This window comes from Lynx rufus, unplaced genomic scaffold (genome assembly GCF_022079265.1).
Source record: "Lynx rufus isolate CCGP_SWC_20201006 ecotype Redwood Valley unplaced genomic scaffold, mLynRuf1.p SCAF_7, whole genome shotgun sequence".
NCBI lineage: Eukaryota > Metazoa > Chordata > Mammalia > Carnivora > Felidae > Lynx > Lynx rufus.
The window spans coordinates 78829668-78857117 of NW_025814889.1; the positions used below are offsets into that span (position 1 = coordinate 78829668).

The window sequence follows — 27450 nt, forward strand, 5'->3', positions numbered from 1 at the left end:
CCCTGGAGCCCAGGACTAGAGCTTGGGAACAGAGAGTAGGATGCTTCCCTGGATTTGTTGTGGGTGGAAGGCAAGTGCTCCAGGATAACACCAGGTCCAATGTTGCCCAGAATGTGAGATAGGACGCAGACTCCACCAAGACCTAGAGAGCTCGGTGACACTTTATTGAAGCGATTTTATGAAATAGGCAGGCATGGGGAGCAGGCAGTTCAGAAGGGTTTGAGACGATCAGAGCGGGGTGACTTTTTTCTCTCCTGTCTTCATGTCTACAGCTGGCAGCCAGTCCCTGCCTGCTTTTGGAATGCATTTTGGTCTTGAATACGTGGCAGGTATTGGGAAGGCTCACAGTTCCTCAAGTAGGGAAAGATCTCTGTGCCTACGTGGCTCCCCTCTTCCACTGTTCCCCTACCTCTGCTTCCTTCACAGGCTGAGCAAAAATCCTCTGAGAGCGAGGAAAGACACAGGGGGGAGGACTGCCCCTCTCCCGCGTCTGCCCTCTTAGGTCTTCCCTGTGGGGCAGGGGGTTTGGTGGATTGCCTTAAGAGTTGTGGTTGTAGCCAAGGCTGGGGACAGGAAAATCCACACTGTAGATATTTCAGAGACAGGGAGATAGAGAAAGAAAGGTCAGGAGAGAGGGAGCAGGAGATCTATTGCCAAATGGATGAATGGGAGAGGGAGAAAAGAAATAAAGGGGCGGAGAGGAGGGATCGGGAGAGGAATCACATATGGTGGGGGAGGAGGAGGAGAATAAGGAGGGAGGGTGGATGAGAAGGTGGAAAGAGAAAAGTAAGCAGGAAAGAGAACTTTCCAGAAAAGGGACATGGCTACCACAGAGGATGGAGAAAGACTCCTGAGCCCGGAGGATTATTCTGCAGGGGGATTCTCCCAGGGCAGTTCTAACACAGGCCAACTGGACTCCCTTACCTGGTGCACCTTCTGCCTCGCTGCCTTCCCACAGCCTGGCGTGAGCCTGCCTCCCTCCCACTCAGCAGCAGGGCGGTTCTGTGTGGGGCAGTAATTCTAATATTGGCTTCAATGAGGCTGATTTGAAGGCGTTTGGCTATGAACAATCATGGAACATAGTCCTAGGCCATGGAGAACTTTTGGGTTCTTGATAAAATTATTCTATTTTAGCATGAATAATTGAGTTGGTAATGTTTTGTGTGGTGTTGATTTCTTATTCCAATATTCTGATGGTGGGAGTTGTCAGGGGAAGTGGCTGGTGGCTGGGTGGGGACAAGAAGGCAGGAGGTGAGGACACAATATGCCGGCCAGTTTGGCAACATTCCCTGGTGTGAGGGGGGCATGTAGGAGATGGTTCTGTGTGCAGTGAGAGAGCACACACGTGTGAACTCTGGCCGAGATTACACTCAACTTCTTTGGGGGTACCAAGGTCAATCCTAAGCTCACCCCTCCCCCATAAAGGAGTATGGGTGCAGTGGACTCGGCTCGGATGGGGAGAGGAAGACCCTACTTCTTCACCCTTGCTCTGGAAGCCACCGACGGGCAAAGTCCTAGCCTGGGTCTTGGCACAGAGCAGTTGAGTCAGCGTTAGTTGGATTGGATGCCTGGGGACTTTGGAGGGCTCTGGGATGAGGAGAAAGGGGGGGTACCTCCTTGAGACAGAGGGATGGGCAAGGTGACCTTAGAACTCACAGACCACTCCCCTCGCCTCTGGCTGTTGATTGTGTGCATGGAGCATCAGCAAAGCGGCAGGCCTTAGGGTTGGGCATTGGGGACCTTGAGGGGGCAGCCGAGGCTGGCGGGGCCCTTTAGCTCCTGTAACTCTTCTTGGTGGACGACGTCTTGGAGATGATACGCATGCTGGAGCTGCTGCCACTCATGCTGCGGCCACTGGTGGAGCTAAAGCCGCCGCCCCCGCCGTAGCCCAGGCTGCTGCTGTAGCCGCCTCCGGCCACACAGAGGCCACCGCCACCTGCACTGTAGCCTGTGCCTCCGGTGGAGGAGACCACGGCTGTGGAGAGAAGGCACAGGGCACGCTGGCACTCTCCTCCGAGTCCCCAAGATCCCCTCCCTGGCTCTCAGCCCAGGTGGGCTCCCTCCTGTGGTGCTTTCTTAGGGAACAGGAATCTCCTCGGACCCGGGGCAGGGGTCAGAGAGGGTGGGCACGGACTCGCTGTCCCCGTCACACACTGCTCCACACTGAGCATTCCAACTGAGGGACTGCGCAGTTTTCAGAGCACCTTCGCAGCTGTGAGCACGTTGATCTCAACGTGCCCGAGAGGACACTATTACTCCCATCGCCTCCGTGCCACAGAGGAAAAACGGAGGCACAGAGACATCAGGCAGCCTGCCCAGGGTCACACCTGCTCTGTGCTCCTTCCTCCTCTCCATGGGCCTCTCCTATTGGATGGAGCACGAGTTCTCCTCTCCTAGGCGGGATCCTAAGCTCCCCACTGGAACAGGCCCAAAGGCCATCCAGATGAACCTCCCCCAGTTGGAATCACCTATGCCACATCACTGAAAGTCAATGGTTTGTAGTACCTGCTCAAACATGTTCAGTGATGGGGAGCTCACTACCTTGGGATGTGGCTCCCCACCGCCTGTCAAACATTTGAAGATGCCTCTTTGACCTCCCCTCTGTGTGTCCATTTCTCCAGGTGAAGCAAACCCGTCCCTGTGATCAGCTGGGTTTGAGCTCTCCCTAGCCTGGCTTTCTGGCCTCCCTTGGTGGCCTGAGCCACACGGGGCCCGAGGAGACTCTAATTCTCGTGCCCAGGACTCAGTGCTCCCTGAATGTCCCCTCATCCTGCTGGACTATTCTGTGAGATGATTCTTCCTGCTCTCCCCTCTGCGAGCCGAGGCCGAGCCGGGTCAGTCACTGCTCTACTTGTTTGGTGAATTTGCTTCAATTCTAGATATGCCTCCTTCCATTTAATCAGCTTGGTAGCCTCTTGTTAGCTGGGTGCGTTTGATTTCCTGCCAGAACTCGCTAAGCCATCACTCTGCGAGTTGTCTGTCCTGTCCTGTAGCTCAGGTCCTCTGAGACCACAGTAGAGTCCTTCCTGTGGACACGTGACCACACTGGGACAGGCCCTGGGGGGTGAGGTATCACCACAGGTCTCTCTTGACCCCCCAGAAAGGAAAGGCCAAAGAAGAAAGGGGTCTTCACAGAGCCCTTGAGAGTGTCTTAAAGGCATCCCTGCCCACATCTATCACCAAATCCCTGGTAGTGATGCTATTGCTTTCTGTTTTGACTCCCACTTTTCTATTATCCCAAGACATTTACTCACAGATGTTCACAGGTCCGACACCTTCCCCAGTGAGTCTGTTGCAAGGGGGAAGAGAGAGAGACATTTTAATTTGCTGAGAAGCTGATGAGCCCTGGGCTCTTGGCATTTATAGCTGTCAGCACGGAGTGCTTTCTGTATGCCAGGCCCGTGCTTAGCAAGCCTTTTGTTCATCTAGCTAATATGAATCCGTGAGGGAAATCTAGAAGACAGACCAAGGGAAAGTGCATAGAGAAATGGGGAAGGACATGTGTTCACTAGAAAGGGGCAGTCAGATTGTAGGTATCTCTGGGCAAACACAGAGCCCCTGAGGTTCAACAACTGTGTGGCGTCATTTGTCATGGGTGTGGGCTGGAACGGCTCTGCTTATGGCCTTCTAGGTAGTCGTGGGCCACCTCTCCCCGACACCTGTCTCCTTGACCCTCTGCCGTGGGTCCAAAAGGAACTATAGGAATGGCTGAGACTGCAGGGTGCCTCTGGGGAGCAGCTGCGTTTTAACCTCGTTTCTGCCCTTGTACTTTCTGTCTGGGGCCGACACTGTAGGGGTCTTGGTGTCTGTGGTGTTTGTTGCCCTAGTGGCGTCTGTTTGAGCCTCTCACCTGCACTCCTCGCCCTCCAGCAGCTTGCGGTAGGTGGCGATCTCGATGTCCAGGGCCAGCTTGACGTTCATGAGCTCCTGGTACTCCCGCAGCTGCCGGGCCATGTCCTGCTTGGCCTTTTGCAGGGCATCCTCCAGCTCGGCCAGCTTGTGCTTGGCGTCCTTGAGGGCCAGCTCCCCGCGCTGCTCGGCATCAGCGATGGCGTTCTGGAGTGTGGTACACTGCCAGGAGCACACAGGGGTTTGTGAGCTCGCCCATAGACAGTGCAGTAAGATGTGGGTTTTAGGTTAAAAATGTGGGAGGATTTCCTGAAATGGATTTCATGCAAAGGAGGTGGGAGCCTCATCACCTTTAAAAATAATTGGGGCATCTGGGTGGCTCAGTCGGTTGAGCGTCCGACTTTGGCTCAGATCATGATCTTGTGGTTTGTGAGTTTGAGCCCCGTGTTGGGCTCTGTACTGACAGCTCAGAGCCTGGAACCTGCTTTAGATTCTGTGTCTCTCTCTCTCTCTCTTCCCCTCCCCCACTCATGCTCTATCTCTCTCTTTCAAAAATAAATAAACATTAAAAAATTAAAATAAAAAATAAAAATGAGAGCAATCTCTGTCCTCCTTGGATAATCTGAGACTTAGCTATAATGGATAAAATGATTTTGGGGGGGGGGTCCTTTCCAATGCCACACTTCTCTGGATAGTTTTGTCTTGTATGCCCCCAGAGGACAGACTCTTCCCTAGAGGGGGGCCCAATGTCCCTGGAGTGGCGGAAGACTGCACAGTTACATTCCTGGGCAGTCACGTATCTGGGGAGGCTTCTCTGTGCATGGGCTGAATTGGGACCAGGCCCAGGTCTGCCGGCGGGCAGGTACATGGATAGACTGTCCTCTGGGAGCTCAGCTTTACCTGTTTCTTCAGGTTATCAATCTCAGAGCGCAGCCTCTGCATCACACGGTTCAGCTCGGAGATCTCCATCTTGGTGGTACGGAGGTCGTCCCCGTGGCGGCCAGCAGACCGCTGCAGCTCCTCATACTGGGGGCAGGGGAGTCAAGAGGCAGGGGCCGTCAGGCCAGAGAAAGGATGGCCGTGGCTTCTCAGGGCCCAACAGGCTTCCAGCGCGCTGCTTGGCGGTGCCTCCCTTTGCCCCCACTGCTACTTTCCATCTAATTCCATCTGCATGGTCTCTTGGCTCTGCCCTTCACTCTCCATGTCCGCGGGCTCCAGCCCACAGCTGGACCCTTCCTGTCTGTGCCTGGAAGTCCCTCCACATCAGGGGTCTTATCCTCAGAAGCTCAGCAGCATATAGGCGTGCGTGTCACTCTCTGATTTTAAAGCTTTTTTCACATTTGTGACCCCCACCCAGCTCTAACCTGGAAGATCTTATTGGGTAGCCCATGTCCAGCCTTTGCTCCCAGTCCCTCAGCCACTGCCAGCTGAACCTCTTTTCTCTGGATCCAGGAGACTAGGCCTTGCTCTTGTTCCCACCTTGCCTGTCTTGCTCCTGCTGGCACTGATGGGTGGTACCATCCAGCTGTCCCTTGCTGTCCTCCACAGGGCATTGGAGGTGTGTCTATCCTCCTCCCTGGCAGAGGACTGACCGCCTCTTGCCTGCATCTGGCTGTTCCCTCAGGTCCTGACAGTGCTGCCCAAGGGGTGCTCCCGATGGAGGGACAGCCCCAGGCTGAACGCATATCCCTTTGACCCCATCAGACTGGGACACTTGAGAGGACAAGGCTGTTGACCTAATTCGCCTTTGAAATCCCAGTTCTCTAAGATTATTTCATGGACTTGGCCTCGACCGCTCACCTTGATCTGGTACCAGGACTCGGCCTCGGCCCGGCTGCGGTTGGCGATGTCCTCATACTGGGCCTTGACCTCAGAGATGATGCTGTCCAGGTCCAGCTTGCGGTTGTTGTCCATGGACAGCACCACGGAGGTTTCTGAGATCTGGGCCTGAAGCTGAGCCAGTTCCTGTGTTGGGGGCCAAAATAAAGAGCTGAAGCCGGGTGTGTGTGTTGGGAGATGGTGGCCAGGGGAACAGACCCCGGCATCAAGGACCTCACTTGCACTGTTGGGGTGCAGCACCTTGTTTAGGCCCGAAGGGATGGGAGGGACATTAGGAAGATGGCTGAGTTTATGCCATAGCCTTATCATCACCTCATCTGCAGGCAGAGAGCAGCCTCACAGTAACTCTAGCCAGCATCCTCCAGAAGTCACTCCCACTATCAAGGGAGTGCACCTTGCTGTGACCTGTCAGTGCCAGGATGTCTCATGTTCTGAGAAAACACAGCCTTTCACACCAGAAAAAGAAATCCTCTCATGACAGAACACTGAGTCAGGAGGAGCCAGAAACTCTGCTGCATTTCAATCCTGTTTCCCAACTTGGCTCCTTCCTCCCTTCAGGGATGGGAAATGGAAATCAGCTCGAGACAGCTGCAAGGGCACCGGAACAACACATTCGAGTCTCAGGTCTGCCAAGCAGGTTAGATGGCTTCTCTGAGTCTCAGAGGGGCTCATCCTAGAATTGCTTCATATGCTTTCCGTGAGGATTAAGTCAACTCGTATCCACATAACACGATTTTTGAAAAGGTAAACCACAATCAGTTTGTTAATGATCACTTTCCAGGATCATCTAAGGTGGTGGTTCCCAAAATGGGATCCTCAGACCAGCAGCAGCAGCAGCAGCAGCAGCAGCAGCATCACCTGGGAACTTGCTCGAAGTGCAACATTTTGGGTCCCACCCTAGACTTACTGAATCAGAACTGGTGTTTTAACAAGATGTCTAGAAGATTCTGACATACTTTGAAACCTGCGAGTCATCGGTCCAAAGCAGAAATCTAAGTGAAACTATTCCTTTCCTTTGTTTATTAAACAGCGCCGCTGCTCCATTCTCCCCGCTCATGTATTTCCTGCTTTAAGAAATTATTATTTCATTGTTGTTTCACAATCCGTTTTTCCCAAGTAGTTTTCTGATAGCTGACCTAGCTCAGGGGGTCTCAGCCCACATGCTTGCAGCTGTCAGCATTGAAGTGAGTAAAAAAAAAAGAGAAAAATGATGCCTTTGTGCCTTATGTGGGCTGCAGGGTGGTCATTGAGCCTGTCCAACTACATGGAGCCCATGCTTCTGCTCCCAGAACATGACCAACTTCTGTTGGGCACCAAACATATGCAATGCACAGGCATATCACGGGTCCTTACCAGGCCCACTTGGAGGCACACAATGCACCCTGCACCCCCGCCTTGACATCACTGACCCCATCTCTACCACTCTACCTCACTCACTATCCTCCAGCCACCATGGCCTCCTCTTGGCATTCTTTGATCCTCAGTTCTTCAGTTTCTCTTCAACTATCACCCACCTCCTACCTGCTACGGTTCCTTGTTGTTTCTTTCTATTGCCCCTGCTATGCCTTAAATGGTATAGTTTTCGATCCTCTCTGTGCTGCCTGTCTCTCTTACTGTAACAGAAGCTCCAAAAATGTAGACGCCTTGTTGTGTCTGCTCAGCACTGCCCCTGTAGCCCCTAGAACAGTATCTGGCATACAGCAGTGCATGACAACATGTGTCTTCAGAAGAACCAGGCAGTTGTGCTGTGTGCTTCTAGAAGCACCCAAGGGCTCATTAATTGCGACCTGGTTTGTGAAATTGCATCACCCTACAGCCTCTCTAGGAAGAGTAGCTGATAAGTCTGAGCTGGACTGGGTGAGCCTGGCTGCTCAGATATGTCTGTGGAAATCACGTATAATTCAATGATAGGGATTTTTTGTCTGACCAACACCAAATGGTCAAGGTGGAATTTCTCACCTCATCTGAGCTGCCCTAGGGAACCTCATTTTGTTCCTTAGTAGGGAAGGCAGCCATCTGTTCCATGAATTCCAGCCCAGGGATGGGGTGGAGGGCAGAGAGAAGATGAAGGAAGGAGTTGTCAGTCTCTGTGCCCAGCCCAGGACCCCAGCCTCCAACGCTTGTGGGGAGAGCACCTGGCACTGCTTACCGCATCATAGAAAGCTCTCAGGAAGTTGATTTCATCCATTAAGGCATCCACCTTGGCCTCCAACTCCACCTTGTTCATGTAGGCAGCATCCACGTCCTGGGCACAGAACATGCTGTCACTCTGAATCCCATCCTTCGTGGGTCAGCCAGCCTCTCTGACTGGGAGTTAGGCTGGAGAAGTTCATCTCCCGGGGATGAGGGTGTTTCTTTGTTCCAGGATATGGAGGGGAACTTGCAGGAGGGCCCATACTCTGTGGGGACCAGGGCTCTTGGGGAATGCCCACTCACTCACCAGCTGGTGCCACATGAACAGATGTCTTTTGTCACCTGCATGTGATCAGGTCAACCCCATCCTGGCTCCTTGGGCCTCTGCTGCCTCTGGGCTCTCTCAGCCTCTCCCCACGCCTTCCGTGGCCTCCCCCCTTCCTCACACTCTCAGCAGCTCCCTGCACCTTACACACCGCTGCTCCATTCTCCCCGCTCTGGCTGGTATCCCTTCCCTCTGCCTGCCCCCGCTGAGCAGAAAGATCCATACCTCCATGGAGCTGATCCCTGTCCTGCCCCTGTCCTCCTGAGCCTGACTTGATGTCCTGGAGACTCAGCTCAGCACAGGGTCCATTTTGCTTGTTTCTCCCCACAGGGACTCCACATGGGGGAGGAGCTGGTGTCATGATTTACAGCTGGGACTTTGGAGTCCCAGATCCTGACTCACTGCTGATGATCTGGGTAAACTTGGGCAATTTACTTAACCTGCCTGAGCCTGAGTTTTCTCACTTCTAAAGTAAGACCTGCTTTGGGGCCCCTGGGTGGCTCAGTTGGTTAAGGGTCTGGCTCTTAATTTTGGCTCGGGTCATGATCTCACAGTTGGTTGGGTTGATCCCTACATCTGGCTCTGCGCTGACAGCATGGAGCCTGTTTGAGATCTCTCTCCCTTTCTCTCTGTCTCTCCCTCACCCACACGTGCACGTGCGTGCACATGCAACCATGAGTGTGCACACCACACACAATCTCTCCCTCTCTTTAAAAAACATTAAAAAATGAAGTAAAACCTGCTTCAAAAATTAGTTGCACAGATTAAACTTGTAAGGCCACTGGCTTCAGTGGCAGCTGTCACTCCCAGAAGGCGCTACCTGGGCTTCAGCGTCAGGAGGGAGAAACCCTGTCCCCTTACCTTCTTGAGCACCACAAACTCGTTCTCTGCTACCGTGCGCCTGTTGATTTCTTCTTCGTACCTGTGGGAAGGATCAAGAAGTGGGTTGTCAACGGTGACCATCTTGTAACATATAAAAATATGGAATTAACATGTTGTATACCTGAAACTAATATAATATTGTATGCTAATTATAAATCAATTTTAAAAAAGTGGATTGGTGTTAGGAGCAGGGTTCTGGGAGTGAGGTCAAACAGTGGGGGCTGTAGGTGGGTAGATAGTGTGGGTCTCCAGAACGGACATGGAGAACGTGCTACTGGAGCATAGCTCCCCTGTTACACATGCCCCACTCCCATCCCAGATCAATCACACAACCACCTCTGCCCAAACAAAAGTCAAACCCAAAACAACAGTGAAGCAAAGTCACCCCCTCATTCCTCCTGAGATTGCATTTCTCAGGGCTCTGATCTTTAGAGGGCTGAGGCTGCATAAAGGGGCCAGCATGCCTCCTTTTTCACCCCCTTGGTATCGCCCCAAGCCAAACAGAAGAGAAGAACAGAGAGGATGGTCTGACCCAGGGCAGACAGTCCCAGGCCTTGGCTGGCTCCTGCGGCCTGTGTTGCCCTCATGTGGCCTTGCCGCTCTGTTCTTAGTTGCACTGAACCATGGAGAGGAAGCAGTCCCTCCCACCAGCAGCTGCCCAGGTTTCTCATTCTTCAGTTTGGCCCTCGAGAGCAGCCCCACTCGTCCCGCCCCCTAGGGACACTGGCCTCTGGGAAGGAAGCTCCCCTTCTGCTCTAGGTGATCCTTTTCCTCCCAACCCTCCTGAGCATCAGTGAACCCCACCCTTTTTAGCAGCTCTGGGCAGCTGGGGTTGGGGCTTTATCTCCTCCACCTACCAGCTGAGTCACCAGGGGCAGGTCACTTAACCTCTCAGAGGCTTTTTCTCATCTTTGAATGGCTTGTCCTTATTTTTTTAAAACCACCAAGCACTATCCTGCCTTATGTATATAACCGGAATCTCCCCACTTCGATGTTGCCTCAGCTGTCCAGCAGGATCTGAGGGAAGCTTTTTCCTGCCATTGAATTTCCAATACTATGCCTTCTCCCAAGTCCTCTGGGAGAACTGTTGTGGTTTTCCTTATTGCTTCCTCGTGCTGCCTTTTAATTAAATCTGAACATGTTTTCTTTCTTTTTTTTTATTTTTTAACATTTATTTATTTTTGAGAGACAGAGAACGAGCAGGGGAGGGGCAGAGAGGGAGACACAGAATCCAAAGCAGTCTCCAGGTTCTGAGCTGTCAGCACAGAGCCTGACATGGGGCTCCAACCCACAAACTGTGAGATCATGACCTGAGCCGAGGTCAGTTGCCCAACCGACTGAGCCACCCAGGTGCCCCTGAACGTGTTTTCTTCACCTAACTCCATGCAACTGTCCTTGTCTTCTGTGTTTCCCAGCTCACAGTCACTCTCCCTTCATGGGCCTCTTAGATACCTGCCACAGGAACATGGCTGTCCATCAGCCGGGAGCATGCTCTTCAACAGATCCCCAGCCCGCCCGCCCCAGTAGTTCTCCCCTGTGTCTCTTTCCTTCTCCACCTTTCTATCTCCTCCTCCGGGAAGCCTTCTTGGACTGAAACACGGTTACCTCGTGTTTGCATACATGTTATAAATTAGCCATCTGCAATTGCTTCTCTTGCCTATGTCTGCATCATTACATACCTAATCATCTCTATAATAAAAATAGTTAACACTTACTATGTGCCAGGCACTGGTCACCCTACCAAGTATTTCATATGCAAGTTTTGATATAATATTCTCAATCCCTATGAGGTGGGCACTATTAATATCCCCTTTAACAGACAAAGGACCTGGGTTCAGAGAGTCTGAGATCATTCAGTTAGTAAGCAGTTGAGCCAAGATTCTAAATCCACTGACTCTAGAGTCTATAGTGTTGTCCAGTAGAACTTTCTGCGACAATAGAGATGCTCTATATCTGCATCGGCTACGGGGCCCGTTAGCCACGTGTGGCAACTGAGCACTTGAGATGTGGCTAGTGTGACTGAGGAGCTAAATTCAAATTTTATTTAATTTTAATTAATTTAAATTAAAATAGCTGCATGCGGGTAGTGGCTACCATTTCAACTCAGTTCAGACCTGAACTCTCATTACATTATACAAAGCATAACCAAAACTGCTTATGAAATTACTTATTTTGTTTGGACCAAGAACATCAGAAATAAATGAAATCAATAAAAATAAGGAGCTGCTTGAATGTACAGGCATGAACATGCCATCACGTTTAGTGGTGTGTGCGTGTGTGTGTGTGTGTGTGTGTGGTTCTGCGGAGGAGGCAGAAGATAGGTCTCCTCTTGCTTTGATCCTGGCCTTGGCCAGGGTTGGGGTAGATGCCCAAACATTGTCCAAGTTAGCCGTGGGACTGAGTGGAACAAATGTGATGGTGAGATTCTAGAGGTTTAAGTCCTAACTCATGAGTTGCCACTTGTATCACATTGGATAAAATAGTTGCTATCTCAGAGCCTTACTTTCCGTCTGCAGACTTTACCAGATTGTTGTTCAAATCCTGCTGTTTGTGACCATGTCAGTTACCACCCTCTATAGCCCCACCCCTCCCCAGAGCCTCAACATTCTTGACCACAGGGTCCCCTTGTTTTTTCTGATTCCATCTCACTGCCCTGAGCCTGTGTCCCCTTTCTCCGCTGGACTGGCCACTTCTAGAGAGCAGGGCCTCCCAGGAGCCTCAGGGCAGGGACCTCCCAGAAGCTGGTGGAGGGTCCACTCACTTGTTCTTGAAGTCTTCCACCACATCCTGCATGTTCTTGAGCTCCGTCTCTAGCCGTGCCCGCTCTCCACCCAGGCAGTCCAGCTGCCGCCTCAGGTTGCTGATGTAGGCTTCAAACATGGGCTCGATATTGGCCCTGGTGGTTTTATGCTCCTGCAGGAGGCTCCATTTGGTCTCCAGGACCTTGTTCTGCTGCTCCAGGAACCGCACCTGTCCCAGCCAGAGGAGAGAAACTGTGAGGGCTGCCCTGTGCAGCCTTCCCAGAGGGCTCTGGGATACAGGACCCACCAACAGTGCAGAGAGGCCCTGAAAGACCTTGGAGTCCAGGTAGCAGGCTCCTCTTCCTCATCCTGGAAGGAGCCTGGAATGTCAAGAGCCACCCAAATGTTGGTGCAATGGCCTGGGAGGCAGGTGGTGGCTTGGTTTGGAGATGGGAGAAGTGAGACCAGGACCAGAGAGGCTAGAAATCATCCATATACACCAAATCATGCTGATGTGTGGTAGCTGAAGGAAAGAACACTCCACCACCATGTTCCTGGGTGGGATTTTGATTCCCCTTAAATGGGCAGGAGGTTCTTGGCAGAAAATGTAATCTGTCCACTTCCTTTCTTACGTGATTTCTCTAGATCTAGAATCTGAACTCAGTTGCCCATACAGTCCAAGAATGCTGAAATGGGTCACTCTAACGTCGCGTTGAGGGGAACTGGGCACAATCCCAGCCATGTTGACAGCCAACTGTGTGGCCTTGCCAAGCCCCCTCTGCACCCAGGTCCCTTGTGGTCTTGTGCTACTTATTTGGTTTTCTTAAGTTGCACTCATCTGCTCCTTTGTCTGGGAGGCAGTCCTGTGAATATGTGAATACTTTCTCGCTAAACAAAGTCCTTCCTTTGGGAGCAGCTGGAATGACACGCAGTCTCAGAATGAAGGAACAGAGGAGCCTCCCAAACAGAGAAGATGGCAGTGTGCCTACAGAGAGCCTCTAACAAACACCCTACTTCCCCTTCCCACCTTTCTCTTCCTTTGTCACAGGCCGGAGGGCAATCCTGACTCCAAGTCCCTCCATAGCACATCCCCTTTTCTCCACTATCCTCCAGATAAACCAAGAAAAGGAGGGCCCACGGTTCCCCTCAGAGCCGGCCTCCTGGAAATCTCACATCTGTTGGTGCAAACCCCAGGCCAAGTGGGCTGGCATGGGTGATAAAACTCAAGAAGCACTGCTTCAACAGTCCCTTTGGTTAGATATGGGACCATATGATGAAGCATTTCATAGCCTGTTAGACATGCACAGTCACCTTGAGGTCTGTCTATCCAACCCAACCAAGGCCCAAGAAGTTAGGGAACGTTCTCCTAGCAGTAGAGCCTGGGCTGGAAGAGTCTGGCACTCTTCTTTCCAGACCCTTGAACAGCTTCTTCCCAAACAAGAGCAACCAGCTCAGATGTAAACCGGTGGTGGTGCAAAACAAAATAGCTTCTTTCCCTGGACCTGGGGAAACCCCTAAGAGTCCAGGCATCCAGCAGGGTGCACTCAGGGCTGACATCACAGCTTAGCTCTCACCAGAAGAAAAGTGGGAAAGCCGGCCCCTCGCCAGTCACAGACATACCCAAATCACCAGGGAGGCCACCACGGGAGGAACCGCCTCTATTAACTGCACAGGATAAAGTGACCCCAGCCCACTTCCATGAACTGAACTCATAACCTTTCTTTCCTTTGTCCTTTTCCCTTCAAAACGATCCATTTTTGCTGTCTAATTTTAAGCCAAGTATACATTCATTATCCATCAAAAGAACAATGTCCTTGCAGTAGGTCAGACAGCTCTAGAGTGTAGAGATGAACATTTTTCTGCTCCCACCGCAACAGGGTGGGAAATCACTCCCTCCTTCATCTGGCCGGCAGTCTCCCCAGCCCCCAGGATCACAGGTCCTGGGCAAGTCACAGTAGACCTCAGAAAAGCACAGAAAGGACACATACCCTGGGCACCAGCAACTTTCCCAGTGGGGACCACTTGCCTCTCACCTTGTCAATGAAGGAGGCAAACTTGTTGTTGAGGGTCTTGATCTGTTCCCTCTCCTCCTTTCGTACCCGCTGGAGAGAGGGATCTATCTCCAGGTGGAGGGGGGTCAGGAGGCTTTGGTTGACGGTGACCTCCTGGATGCCCCCAGAGCCAGGCATCATCCCAGCTCCAAATCCATACCCACCGAAGGCTCCCCCAACCCTGTAGCCCATGCCTCCGAGACCCAGCCCATAGCCAGCGCCCCCACCGCTGGCCCGGTTGGAGCGGTAGCCTCCACTGATGGAGATTCTCTTGCTGCCTCCAAAGTTGTGGAGGCTCCTGGTCCCGAAGCCACCCCCAAATCCACCCCCGAAGCTCCTTCCACCCTGGGAGACGGAGACAGAGCTGAAGCTGGGCCGGCAGCCTGGGAGGAGGCTGGCCGAGGAAGCACTGAAGTTCCGAGTGCCTCCTGACTTGATGGTGACAGAAGATCGTTGGGTCATGGTGGGAGCTGGTGCCAAAGAGGCAGAGGAACGAAAGTATCAAAGGAACGAGGAGCCTTCCAAGTCTAGCTGTCCCAGGCTCTCCTTCACTTTTATGCCTTTCGAGAACTGGGCTTGGCCGGAGAACATCAAAGACCACTCTGTTGAGTTCATCTCAATGGCATGTCTGGTCACAGCCCATCTTCCTGCCCCCTAATCATCATGGGGAACACCCTACCCAGGGCAGGACCAGGCCTGGTCCAGGTCCTGCTCAGGACCAGGTCCTGAGCCCCCCACCCACCCAGGTTCTCAGGCTCACGCTGCAGACACTCCCACTCTTTCCCAGCTGCTCCTCTCTTTGGATTCCCAGGTCTTAGACTCTGAACTTGATTAGGCCCTTCCTGTCACCGGGAAAGGAAAAGAAACCTCCTTTACTGAGGATTCCATTTGTGCCAGGCCATGTGGTTGGTTATTGCCAGTGTTATGTCACTTGATTCTCATAATAACCTTGTGAGTGTGGATGACAATAATAATTGCCAATGTGTATTGAGCAGCTGCTAGAGGTGGCTGCTTTACACCTGTCTTCTCATTTAATCACCATGCAGCACCAGGGGTAGCCGTTATTATTCTTGTTTTGCTCATGAAGCTACTGAGGCATAGAGTCATTGAGAAACTTGGCTGAGGTCACGTGGCTCATGCCTGCTGAGCCGATGTTAGGGCGCAGTGGTCTGACAGCAGGTTACTCTGGATCTTTGCACCTGACACTGGTGGAAGAGAGATGGCTTATCTGAGGGTGGCAGGCACAGGATTTCTTGCCACATTCCCGTCCCCTCGTCTTCTCTTGTCCGTGAGGACCAGGGACATTTAACAATTGCCCTCAGAGTCATTTCTCTTCTTCCTGCCATCCCTCCCAGCCCTTCCTGATTTTAGCCCCTGGTTTTAGACTCGTCTTCTCTTGTCTTGGTTCATGGCCTCTCCCCCCTGCCACTTAGCTTCTTGTACAGCACCCTCATTGATTGTGGTTCAGACTCCCAGTTCCTAGCTCCCGCCAGTCCTTAGCGTGGTCCTGAGCCTGGAGCCCACTTCCTCTGAGCCCACATGGGCTGTCCCTAGTCTGGGTGATGCCGGGCTCAGGCCTTATGGGAGGGGTTCAGCAGACTAAACTCAGGAATGTGGGTTAGACATCCTGGATGTCTCACTGCTGCCTGCAATTATGGGCCTAAATGGCTCCCCTGCTTGGTGAAAGCATTGCCCCCAGGGCTGACTTTTAACTCCTCTCCTGGCCTGTTATTTCTCTGCTCAGGTCTGCAAGTTTGAAGCTGTCAGGGAACAATCAGCCCCTTTGCTGGAGGAGGGCTGGGCCGCCCACCCTACGTCAGTGTCCTCAGAAAACAGTCTGGTTTTGGGAGGGGATGGTATCGCCTTGAATGACATACAGAGTAGGGAGGATGGACACAGCTTCTGCCCAGGGGCTTGGGCTTCTCAAGGAAGGCATCCCAGCATGAGGCCAAAGGAAATGGGCAGAAAGACCAGGAAGGAATCTAGCCAGCAGTTGGTGCCCCCTCCATCCCTCCCATCTCCCAAGTCCAGCATTCTCCGTTCTGAGGGAATTGGGGAGGGTCTGATGTGCACTGGGGACTGCATCCCCATTCCAAACAGAGGGCTGGACACCGAACACATTCCACATGCATTTAATAGACACATTCCAGGGAGGGAATGTGTCTCACTCCCAGCAGGCAGCTCATAAGCACCATGAGACAGGTGGGGCTGACAACCTGGCATTGAGATGGCCTGGAAAACACTGACTTCCCTAACTCTGCAACTGGAAGGTGGGGAGAAGGAAGGAGGAGCTGAAGCAGGGGAGGTCTCTGCACGATAAGCTGAATGTGAATCTTGAAGGAGGGCGGCAGTGGCACAGGGAGGGGACAGGAGCACTGTGGGGACTGCCAGGAGGGCAGAGGCTGGCTTAAGTTGGGAAATGGGGTTTAGCCAGGGCACCAGGCTTCCTTCCCAGCAGCACGGGCAGGCCTTGTGGAAGGGGAGAAGAAGAAGAAGGACCCAGGTATCCTGTCTGTGAGTGCAGGCAGGCCAGGTCTGCAAGCAGGCAGGCTTCAGGGCAGGGGTGAGGAAGCGAGGTGGCCGCACTTAATGCTTGTAGCTCTTCCGGCTGGAGGATGTGGTGGAGACAAACTTGACACTGGAGCCACTGCCCCCGAGGCCCCGGCTGCTACTGGCACTGAAGCTGGAGCCACCCAGGCCTGCACCCAGGTTGTGCCCGGTGCTGGTGGTGAAGGAGTAGCCGCTGCCCCCACCTAGACCCAGGCTTCCACCTCCAGTGCTGCTACCACCGCCATAGCCGCTGGAAACGGTGGAGGTGACCACAGCTGCCAGAGGAGAGGAGACATAGTCAGAATCAAGGGCAGGAGAGAAGACACCTAGGGTGTCAGGGCCTGTGCCCTTAAGTCTGTGGGTGGGGGGTGGGGGTGGGGGTGGGGGTGGGGATAGGGTTGTCTGGTCAGGCGGCTGCTTTATTCCTGCCCACTTGGTGAGATCTCTGTTCTGTGCTCAGCCTCGTTTTCCCTGGGCTGTAATGCCAGGCAGCCTTCCAGTCTGGAATGTCTTCCTGCCTCCCCTCTGCTATTTGGTGCCTCGCTTCCTTCCAGAACTTAATGGAGACTTCTGTCCTCCAGGCTGCTATCCCATCACACTCCCCTGTGGCTCTGTCCCTGTCTCTCTCCATGGGCCTGGCTCTGGTGTCTCCTTTCCTTCTCAATGGCATGTACATGCCTCCTTTAGTGTTCGAGCCCCCACACCCTGAATCCCAGAGTGGGGCTGGAGTCATCTTGATAGACTGAGGGACAGACGACCCACTGGCTGGCCAACTCTGCTCCCATTCTACCCCCAACCTGTCTTTTCCTAACTTTTATAACCACCCAATCACCTTCAGTATTCAGTACACTATCTGGGGCTCTTCAGAAGGGAAACTAAAATAAAAATGGACTCTGTTATAGAATGAGTTGTGTCTTCCAAAAAAATGTGTTGAAATCTTAACACATGGCTGTGAATGAAACCTTATATGGAAATGGGACCTTGCAGACAGAATCAAGTTAAGAGAAAATCATTAGGGAGGGCACTACCCCAGTATGACTGGTGTCCTTCTAAGAAGAGGAAAGGCATCCATGTGAAGACAGACACATAGAGAAAGGGCCAGGTGATCACAGAGACAGCAATCAGAATGATGCAGGGCAAGGAACACCAAGAGTTGATAGCCACCTCTGGAAGCTAGGAAGAGGTGAGGAAGGAGTCCGCTCCAAGTGTCAGAGGGAGCAAGGCCTTGTCGATGCCTCTGCTTTGAATTGCTAGTCTCTAGAACCATGAGACCCTACATTTCTGTTTTAAGCCACCCAGTTTGTGGTACTGTGTTGCTGCCCTAGATAACAAACAGAGACTTTCAGGTGCATTCAAGAGAAAAGAAACTTTAGAGGTTATACCATTCATCCCCAAAACTGGCTTTGAGGGTCTCTGGAGCCACTAGCCAAGGGTATCAGCGAGGGAGGACACCTGGGTAGTTCAGAGGGCTCTGGCTTCTAGAATCATCGGTTACAATAATCAGTGCTTTTGTGAATCCCGCATTAATGAAAACCAAACTCACTCATACACTGTGAAAGTCATGTCTGTTAGCCTCACGATGCCAGCACTGAGCTCTGTGAATGAGTGTTCTTCACACTGCCGGGCCATTCCAGCTTGCCAACACCCTTCCTTGTTCCTGAGCAGTGGCACCCAAATGCCCTGTCTTATGTGCTCTCACTACCTTGGAAAACCGTGGTAACCTTCTGTCGTTTATACTCTGCAGAGCATAACTGAGCGGTAGGGCTTCTCTCTACACTGTTCTGGAAAGGGGCTGCCTTACAGCAAGGACCTTGGACCCAGTGCAAAGGCTCCCTTTGAGGGCCAAGGGCAGACCAGGGTTTCATAAATCCCGTCTGTGCTAAATGCTCATCTCTGAGCTAGACCTGCACCCCCAGCAAGAAAGGTGTGGAATCCCGGGAGGTGGGGGGTGGAAGCTGTGTGTTTTCTAAACCCATGCAGAAGAGTTCCAGCAGACCTCCTATCACCCTCTCTGTGGTGTCTTTCACTTGCAAAGAGGTTAGACTTGGGACATCAAAGATTCTCTCTTAAAAAAAAATTGCAGGGGTGCCTGAGTGGCTCAGATCGTTAAGTATCTGACTCTTGGTTTCAGCTCCGGTCATTAACTCATGGTTCTGGAGTTCAGCCCCACACTGGGCTCTCTGATGTCAGTGGGGAGCCCGCTTTGGACCCTCTGTCTTGCTCTCTCCTCCCCTCCCCACCTTGCATGCTCACACACACTTTCTCTTAAAAAAAAAAAAAAAGACTCCCAATATGGCTCTCATTTTAAAGAAGTTAAGACCTCAGACCTCAAAATGAACCTGATTCGTGGGTTCCCTTCCAATGCCACATGCACGCCCTCCACCCTCCCACACGATGCCTGTCCCCAACCACATGCACACCAAATGACGTGAGAGGATGTCATACTCACAGATGTTAACTGGAGAAACACCCTCACCACTCAGCCTGGTTGGGAGGAAGGGGGAGAAGGAAGGTTACTATTACGTCCAGCAGCTTGTGGGCATTTGAAACAACATTTCTGCAATTAAGTGCATTCAAGAACCCTTTATTATTTTTATTGCAGAAGTAATGGAGTTTGAAATTATTTAAATACTAGTAGTATTGAAAACAATAATCTAATGAATGAAATAATGTGGAGTTTGAGGTTCTTAGGAGTAAACCCTGTAATCTCAAAGACACATTTTTTTGGTTCAAACTAGGTAGACACCTGGAGAAAATTAAAGCTAATCATACACTAGGGTCAGTTGGAAAGGCAGGGCTTGTTAAGGAACAAGGAGATTTCTCTCTCAACAATGGACTGTTGTCATGCACTGGGCAGTGCTGAGGTGATTATAGGTGTGGAGAAGAGTCTGAGTCATAAACATAACAATAACAATAATCAGCCTATTATTGTAGCAACTAGAGTAATTTTGCTTTACCATGCTAAGGACAGAACTGGCATTCATTCATAAACACATACTTAGAACATTAAAAGGACCTGTTACCTACATTATGCTGTTTAATTCTCTCAGTGACCCCATTAAGTAGGTATTATGATCTCAGTTTGATGGATAGGGAAATGGAAGCACAGAGAAGCTGACAAAGTTGCCCAGTTTTGAAGCCAGACTCATTTGAGTCCAAAGCCCGTATCTCCAGCCACGAAACTGAGTGATTGCTAAGATTTTCTCAACACTTACTATGTACCATGCATTGTTCCAAGAACTTTATGTGCATTTCCTTGTTTCAACCCTCTGAATAACGTACAAGATAGAAACCATGGTTATCATCATTTTACAGATGAGGAATGGAATGGTAAAGTAATCTGCCCTCAGTCACACAGCTGGTAATTGGCAGAGCGCAAAGGTCCCACCGAGCTTTGGGGCTCTGATGGTTTGGCCTCTTTATTCCATCACTGAATAAACTGAGGACCAGAGAAGGGATACTGACTTCCCTAAGGTTATGCGGCTAGTTTGTGGTAGGTCTGTATGCCCAGATCCCGGGACAATTTATTCTCAGCCCAGAGCCTTTCATACCACATATCCAGAACTGCCACATAACCCAAATTCTCCTTTGATAGAATTTGATTACCTAGGACCTGATCAGATCCTAGATTTCTACGGGGTGCCCAAAGCAGTTGTACTTCAAATAATGATTTACTGGCCTGGAAAGAAATTATGCCTGTTTTCTTTTTCTTTCTCATAGTCCAGTTCCACCTGCATTTTGCTCCCTTTTCCAGGAGAGAAGGGGGCCACAGCAACCCGAGCCCCTAGGAATGCTCCGGCAGCTGGAAAAGAGCAGGTGCATAGCCCCCCACCTGCATTCCTCGCCCTCCAGCAGCTTGCGGTAGGTGGCAATCTCCACATCCAGGGCCAGCTTCACGTTCATGAGCTCCTGGTACTCCCGCAGCAGCCGGGCCATGTCCTGCTTGGCCTTCTGCAGGGCCTCCTCCAGCTCTACTAGCTTGGCTCGCGCATCCTTGAGGGCCAGCTCTCCACGCTGTTCTGCGTCAGCAATGGCCGTTTGCAGGCTGGAACACTATAAGAAAAGGAGGAAGCCGTGAGCTTTACTGACAGCCCCTGGAGGTGCAGCACTTCTTGGGCAGGGGTCCTGGAAGCATGGCAGAACGACCCAGGAGAAATGAGTGTGCAAGGAGCTCTCGGCTCTGCCCAAACTCCACCTGCTTCTTGACGCTGTCGATCTCGGCTCTCAGCCTCTGGATCATCCGGTTCATCTCCGAGATCTCTTGCTTGGTGTTGCGGAGATCATCCCCGTGCCGGCCCGCTGTGACCTGCAGCTCCTCGTACTGATGGAATTAGAGCAGACTCAGTCACTGCATCAGACGCCTGGGCTGGGCACTCCCTGTGTGCACAGCCTGGCTCTCAGTGCCACCAGCAGACCCACCCATTCACTGATCATTCACACATTCCCTCGCTCATTCACTGAGGTGCTACTTCTTAGGCACATCTACTTGCCAGGCATGTGCTAGGCTCTGGGAATATCAAAGAGAGCATAATCAGACCTTTGCTTAGAGTTTATTGGGGGAGATAGACCTTAAATAAATTAGCATATTATTGAGTTGATATTTCCAAACTGGGATAAGTTCCCCTTAGGAAGTGAACAGGGGAGTGTAACAAAGGAATCTGACCCAGATATGGAAGTTGTGGGGATGGGCCCAGGGAAGTCCTTCCAAAGATAGAGGTGCTCCGGCTGCGTGTTGAAAGATGGAAAGGGGTGACCTAAGTCACAAGCTGGGGAGAAAACATTCCAGACAGGGGAAATAGCCTGTGTGAAGACCCTACAGCAGGAAGGAGCATGGTGAACTGTAGGAGTGGGAAGGTGACTTGGTCACTGTCCTTGGGGCTTTCATCCAGACCAATGTGACCATGAATTTTGGTAGCCCTCCAGATGTCAGTGCTGGGGGAGCAAGGGTGTGCTGCAGGGAATCCGTGTTGGATGGAGCCGGGCCGGGGGGCACAGTTCTGAAGACTTTGTAACAAAATCCCGCATCTGAGGGAGCTCTCCATCTGGTGGTGCATATCCAGGATGCACTCATTTAGGAGAAACAAACGCCCCCTGTCTCTTGCCCACACCTTTACCAAGGAAGAAGAGTCCCTGCTGGAAGGAAGATCTGTCTGGTTTTGAAAGCGCTGAGTGGCCCAGCTGCTCTGTTTCTAGACATACACGGTTAAAGGGAACAACAGGCCCCGCCCCCAAAGAGAATTGTTCACTGTAAATCAGCTACTATGAATTTCAGCTTAAGCGCATCCCACCTCCACTCACTGTCTGTCTCTGCCTCCACTCTGTGCACACGTGGCACCTGACACCCTCTTCCTTCCTTCCTACCACGTTGCAGGGATAGGGGCTAAGGCAGTGCACTGAGCGTGGCACAAGATGGAATGCCACATGCAAGTGAGCTCCTGAGACTGAAAGGGGCCTGGATTTGTCAGGGAGCTGATCTCATGGATTGGACTATCCAGTCTACCACACCCTCCAAAGCCAAACCTTCTTCTGGCCATCTGTGACTTTGGACAGTAGCTCTCCATGGTCATCCCCACACCCCTCTTCCTGATACAACCTCTCTTGCTTGGCCAAGTGCCCATTTCTGCCTTCTAGCCCCACAGGACTGCTTATTCAGCCTTAAATACCACCTCTGTCCTTGGTAAGCTATTGTCCCTGGATGCTTCCAAATGGACTGAAGACCCACCTCTTCTTGGAGGCTTTTTATTAACATGGTCTTTTCCCTTTCTTGACGCACCCCCCCTCTTCCATTTACTTCATGGTCTCTCACACCAAAAATAAACTGTTTGCAGTTTATTTAGTTACAACTCTGTAACCCTACTTGACATACATGTGTCGAATGAATAAGCCATTTAGAAATAGCTTTATGACTATTTCTTGGTTGTTTCAGAGTCTCACCCAGCCCCAACGAAATCATAAGTGATGTGGGGACGATGGCTGTCCTGAGCGCTGAACAATGCCTGACCACATATTAATGTGTATGGTTGGGTTTCCATACGCATTTCAGGTTGACTTTGCATAGCACCAGACACATCTGCCATGTTGAAATGAACAGAAATGCTCATGTATTTCCTGAGGTTTGTGGCTAATAGTTACATGCTTATTTGGGGCTTCTGATAACACTAGTCCCGGAACCTATCCTAGAGGTGCCCACACTCACCTTGGTCTGGTACCAGGACTCAGCCTCGGCCCGGCTGCGGTTGGCAATGTCCTCATACTGAGCCTTGACCTCAGCGATGATGCTGTCCAGGTCAAGGCTGCGGTTGTTGTCCATGGACAGGACCACAGATGTGTCACTGACCTGGGTCTGCATCTGCGACAGCTCCTGCAGAGCCAGTAAACTCAGCGTCACCAAGGCATGAAAAGGAGGGATCTTCAAATCACACAATTGGCTACCCATCTAGTCAGGAATCCTTTCTTTGGCATCCCTGGCAGGGATTCTTCCAACCCTTCCCTGGGCACTCACAGCTACTTATGGACTCCTATGCCAATCGCTGAGAAGCTTCTGGGTCACAGATCAGTGTGATGGGGGTGTGTCCCCCAGCATAGCTTCCCAAGACCCCTACCTGTGTGTTTTCCTTGGGCATGAAGGGTGGCTCAGTGTTCTCTGGTCCAAATTATACTAAGCTGAATATGACATGTTGATTGATATGCCAGCATAAAATGTTTCTTTAGGATAGAGTGAGGTTTAGGACCCTGTTGCCCCCCATACAATGTGACTTCATCACTCTCTACTTCTCTCTCCCCTTTAAAGACCCAGGTCTCTGCCTTCACAGTGGCAGTGCTGAGAATGAGGCATCTTCAGAGGGCAAGAAGTACCCTGACCAATGAGCTGAGGGGCAGTTGGCATTTTTGAACTTATTTGGGAAGGGAGAGGGAGAGGTGGTCTTAATTCTGTGGGAATGCTACCCAGGGACTTGGGATTCGAGAATTGGCACTCCCTCCTTGCTATGCTATGGGGTGGAGGTTTGAAGCCTTGGAGCTGGAGTAGGGTTTAAGGTGGCAAGATTTCAAGCAGTTCTCCCAGGTCCCCATGATCACCCCAGCCCCATCTTAGAGTATCTGGGCAAGATGCTGGGTGGAGTCCCTATATAGATAACATTGTCTGCAGCATCTTTTTCTTTCCAGGCTCCAGACCCAGGAGGGACAAAAACATTTTCAGGCTCTTACCGCCTCAAAGAGCATCCGTAAGAAGTTGATCTCGTCTGTCAGAGAATTGACCTTGGCCTCCAGTTCCACCTTGTTCATGTAGGCTGAGTCCACGTCCTAGAACAACAGCACAGGATCCTTCTCTGACACCACAGCCCCAAGCAGTGAGTCCAGAAGAAGTTGGACGGACTCCTCCCTGGCCCTTCTAGGTTGGATTTTAGCAAACTCTGAGTCTGGGGTTTGGGGTTGGGGTGGGCGACTGCAGAGAATGGGAGCTTGAGTTCCCTGAGCTCACAGAAACCCAAGCAGGGTCAGTGGGGCCATAAATACAGAGGGAGCCTTTTGGCAGGTCTGAGCTCTCCAGATCCTGTCAAGGGTTATGGGACATTTCTTGGGAGTCCCAAGGGTTGAGTCACCCCACACTCCAAGATTCAGTTTCGAATCTTCTCCTTTGAGAGACTTTTCCACCTACCTTCTTCAGGGCCACAAACTCATTCTCAGCAGTGGTGCGCTTGTTAATTTCATCCTCGTACCTGTAAGCACAGAGAAGAGGAGGCGTGATGTTGAGCAAGTGTTCGGTTGAATTCTTCCAGGCTGAAATCTTCCCTTGCTTCTGGTGTAGCAAGAGTTCAGAGACCTCAAAGCCTTTCCAGCTCTTCCACTGACCTGTGTGTGACTTCGGGTGATTCACTTAACCTCTATTTCTCCTTCTATAAAAGGGGAAATCATTTCTTCTGCCAGATGTTTTTTTTTCTTCTTTCTTTTGTAAGACTAGAAGGTGAGCATGGAACTTATAGGAATAGAAATGTGTACTTATGCAACTCCATCGTCTTAGAGATGCACAATTCCAATATTTAAAAAAATTTTGTGGGGTAGGGGTGCCTGAGTGGCTTAGTCAGTTGAGCATCTGACTCTTGATTTCAGTTCAGATCACGATCCCAGGGTTGTGGGATGGAGCCCCGCGTCGGGCTTAAGATTCTCTCTCCTCTCTCCCTTTGCCCCCTCCCCTGCTTGTTCTCTCTCTGAAAGAAAAAAAATTAATTTTATGAGGTAAAATTTGTCTGTTCAGGAAACTGTTCTGGAAGATTCTGATGAATTTTCACCAAACCTCAGAGCAGCTGTATAAGTAGTATGCTTTTAGTAAGTAGAGTAGTAGCTCCACCTCAGAAGCCAAGGGTAAGCCAGCTAAAGGGTTAGGGAGGATCATCCCTTTTTGTTGGATACCTCAAGTACTGCAGCCTGGATGATGGCCAGTGAAATTTTGCCTCCCCCAGGAGGATCGCCTTGTTTACCTTCAAAAGTGTTTGCCCTGGAAATGCACCATTTCAATAGTAGAGCCCACATCCAGCAGAACTAAAGAATATGCTGGCTGTGAAATAGTATTATGCTTTCCAGAGTAGCAATGTTGTGTTTGATGATGCACACATCCCTTTGAGGTCATGTGGACAGATTAAAATAGACTTCTTGTTAATAGTGATGCATGAGATGGGAGTCCGTTTGTTATCCCACACCATGCTGTCTTCATCTCACGGGATATTGACTGCAGGTTCCAAATCACCCTGATGGCACTGGCATTGGCTCCTTTGCACCCAGCTGGTCCTTATAAATAGGAGCCCTGGGATGACTGTGTGTGACCAGGAGCCCATCTCCCACTTACCTGACTTTGAAATCTTCCACAATATCCTGCATATTCCTCAGCTCAGCATCCAGCCTGCCCCTCTCAGTGGTGACGCTGTCCAGCTGCCGGCGGAGGTCATTGATGTAGGCCTCGAAGAAGGGCTCCAGGTTCTGCCTCACCGTCTTGGAGCCCTGCTCTTGGAGGAGCTCCCACTTGGTCTCCAAGACCTTGTTCTGCTGCTCCAGGAACCGCACCTGCAGGGAAGGAGCAGGACATCTTGAGAAACTGGGGAGGCAGAGCCAGACCCTCCAGTTAATAAGGGGGAGAAGAAAAATATGCTTTTTACCTGATACCCATCTGTCAGCTATATAATTGACATCTCCAAATGGAAATGAGAGAGCCCTTGAAGCTACCCCCACAGTTCTCTGGGGCTTCCATAGAACTGGTGTGCTCAGCTCAGAGGTCTCTTTGGGGAGACTCTACTCTTGGGTTGAGGGTCTGGACAACACTTGCTCTGGGTTAGGTTAGTTTGCTCAGTGGAAACTTCCTGTGGAGAACAAGTTAACTCTTTCTTCAGAGTTGGCTGAACCAGCCAGGTGGCTCCCAGGGAGGATGAGGGAAATTTCCACAAGGACCTGTGGGGTGATCTGGCCCCACTCGCAAGGGACCTGTCCAGCGGACGGCTCTTCCATAGGGTGTCCTGGTGGGGGCCTGTCCAAGAGTTCCTGCTACCCTGCACAGATGCAGCCCCCGCCTCACCTTGTCAATGAAGGAGGCGAACTTGTTGTTGAGGGTCTTGATCTGCTCCCGCTCCTCTTTCCGCACCCGCTGGATGGAGGGGTCGATTTGTAGGTTGAGGGGAGTCAGGAGGCTCTGGTTGACGGTGACCTCTTGGATGCCTCCAGGGGGGCAGACGGGGAAGCCCGAGGCCCCATAGCCTCCTCCGGCTCCGCCCCCATTGCCAAATCCACTGGCGACCCCAAACCCGCTGCCCGCCCTGCCGCCAAAGCCACTCCGGAAGCTGCCGCCGCACCCCCCGATGGAGACCCGCCTGGTGCCCCCCAGGTTGTAGAGGCTGCGGCTCCCGAAGCCTGCCCCAGCGCTGCTCATTCTTCCCAGCCCCGCGCTGCCTCCCGTTGAGCGGGTCACGGAGACGGAGCTGAAGCGGGAGCGGCCGGTGGCAGGGGTGGTGGCCGAGGCTGTGCTGAAGCCCCTGCGGCTGCCGGTCTGGAAGGTGATGCTGGACTGCCTGGACATGGTGGCTGAGCGAGGCTGGCAACGAGAGCTCCCGACACGGGTGCGCGTGAAGGGGGATGGAAGAGACCGGGCATCTGGGGCGCCCCGGGCCGCCTGGGCTTTTATGGGTCTCGGGGAGGGGCGGGCACTGCTGATGGAGGCCTCTGATGGCATCCCCCAGGCATTCGCCAACCCTGAGCTCACCCTCAGCGCCCCTCGGAAACACCGGCAAGGCCACTGGTTGGTTCCCCTGGCATCCCTCCCCCACGTGGAAACTGCTTTCCAGTCGCAACTTGATCAGCAGACGAATGAGAGGCACGCTAATTGCTTTCAGTCATGTCCTAATCATGCATCTCCTAATGGGCTTTAAAAACACCACCTCATTTCTAAACCGCTTTCTTAGGCCTGGGACCCACTCCCTCCTGTGCAAACATTGTGTGTCAAAACAAGTGACTGCGATTCCCCTTCCCCGTTTCCCAGGCCTCCTTCCTTGGCCCGGCAGTCCTGTTCCTGAGCGTTTCCTCGGGAATTACCGCCTGCGCCCCCTCCCGCAGCTGGCCTTCCAGGTCCTGAAAGGCCCACTGCACACATCTTTCTTGGGAAAGCACCCGGTTTTGGTTGCCCGTTCCTTTTCCTCAGAAGCTGCCCTCTCCATTGTGCAGGTCACACCTGACCTTCTGGAGCAGGAGCTTGTGCATGCACGCACACATACGTCCTGTCTGTTCCACTATGGTGCTCTCGGGAACAGACCCTCTGTCTGCTGGGGAAGGTTGTGGTTGGACCGAGATAGGTTTGAATCCCGGCCCGCCACTTACTAGTTGTGGCACCCTGGGCCAGTCATGAACCTCCTCCGAGCCTCAGTGCTGGTATCTGTGAAGTGGGGTCTGTGATGAGGATTCATGTGCAAAAACAGCTTCTGCAAAGCCTAGGGGCGTGCAAATGCTGAGTGAATGCTTGGTGAGTCTTCTCTCCCTCTGGGACCATCAAGCACAGATGAGAGGAGAGCCCATCCCATGGCAATTCTGGTGGGGATTCAAAAGG

At 51.9% G+C, this 27450-nt stretch overlaps 2 protein-coding genes across 2 annotated transcripts; both read right to left on the minus strand.

Moving 5' to 3' along the window:
* Positions 1-1772: 1772 nt before the first annotated feature.
* Positions 1773-14282, minus strand: LOC124501544 (keratin, type II cytoskeletal 5-like). The gene is made up of 9 exons (XM_047065807.1): positions 13803-14282; positions 11790-11998; positions 9008-9068; positions 7838-7933; positions 5650-5814; positions 4750-4875; positions 3851-4071; positions 3255-3289; positions 1773-1975 (listed from the first exon to the last, which is right to left on the minus strand). The coding sequence occupies exons 1-9, from the start codon at positions 14280-14282 to the stop codon at positions 1773-1775; spliced, it is 1596 nt and encodes a 531-aa protein (XP_046921763.1).
* A 2124-nt stretch (positions 14283-16406) lies between these two features.
* LOC124501560 (keratin, type II cytoskeletal 75) lies at positions 16407-26430 on the minus strand. The gene is made up of 9 exons (XM_047065856.1): positions 25933-26430; positions 25213-25427; positions 24028-24088; positions 23577-23672; positions 22567-22731; positions 20566-20691; positions 20203-20423; positions 18820-18854; positions 16407-16645 (listed from the first exon to the last, which is right to left on the minus strand). Exons 1-9 carry the CDS (start codon positions 26428-26430, stop codon positions 16407-16409), a joined length of 1656 nt encoding a protein of 551 aa, XP_046921812.1.
* Positions 26431-27450: the final 1020 nt, after the last annotated feature.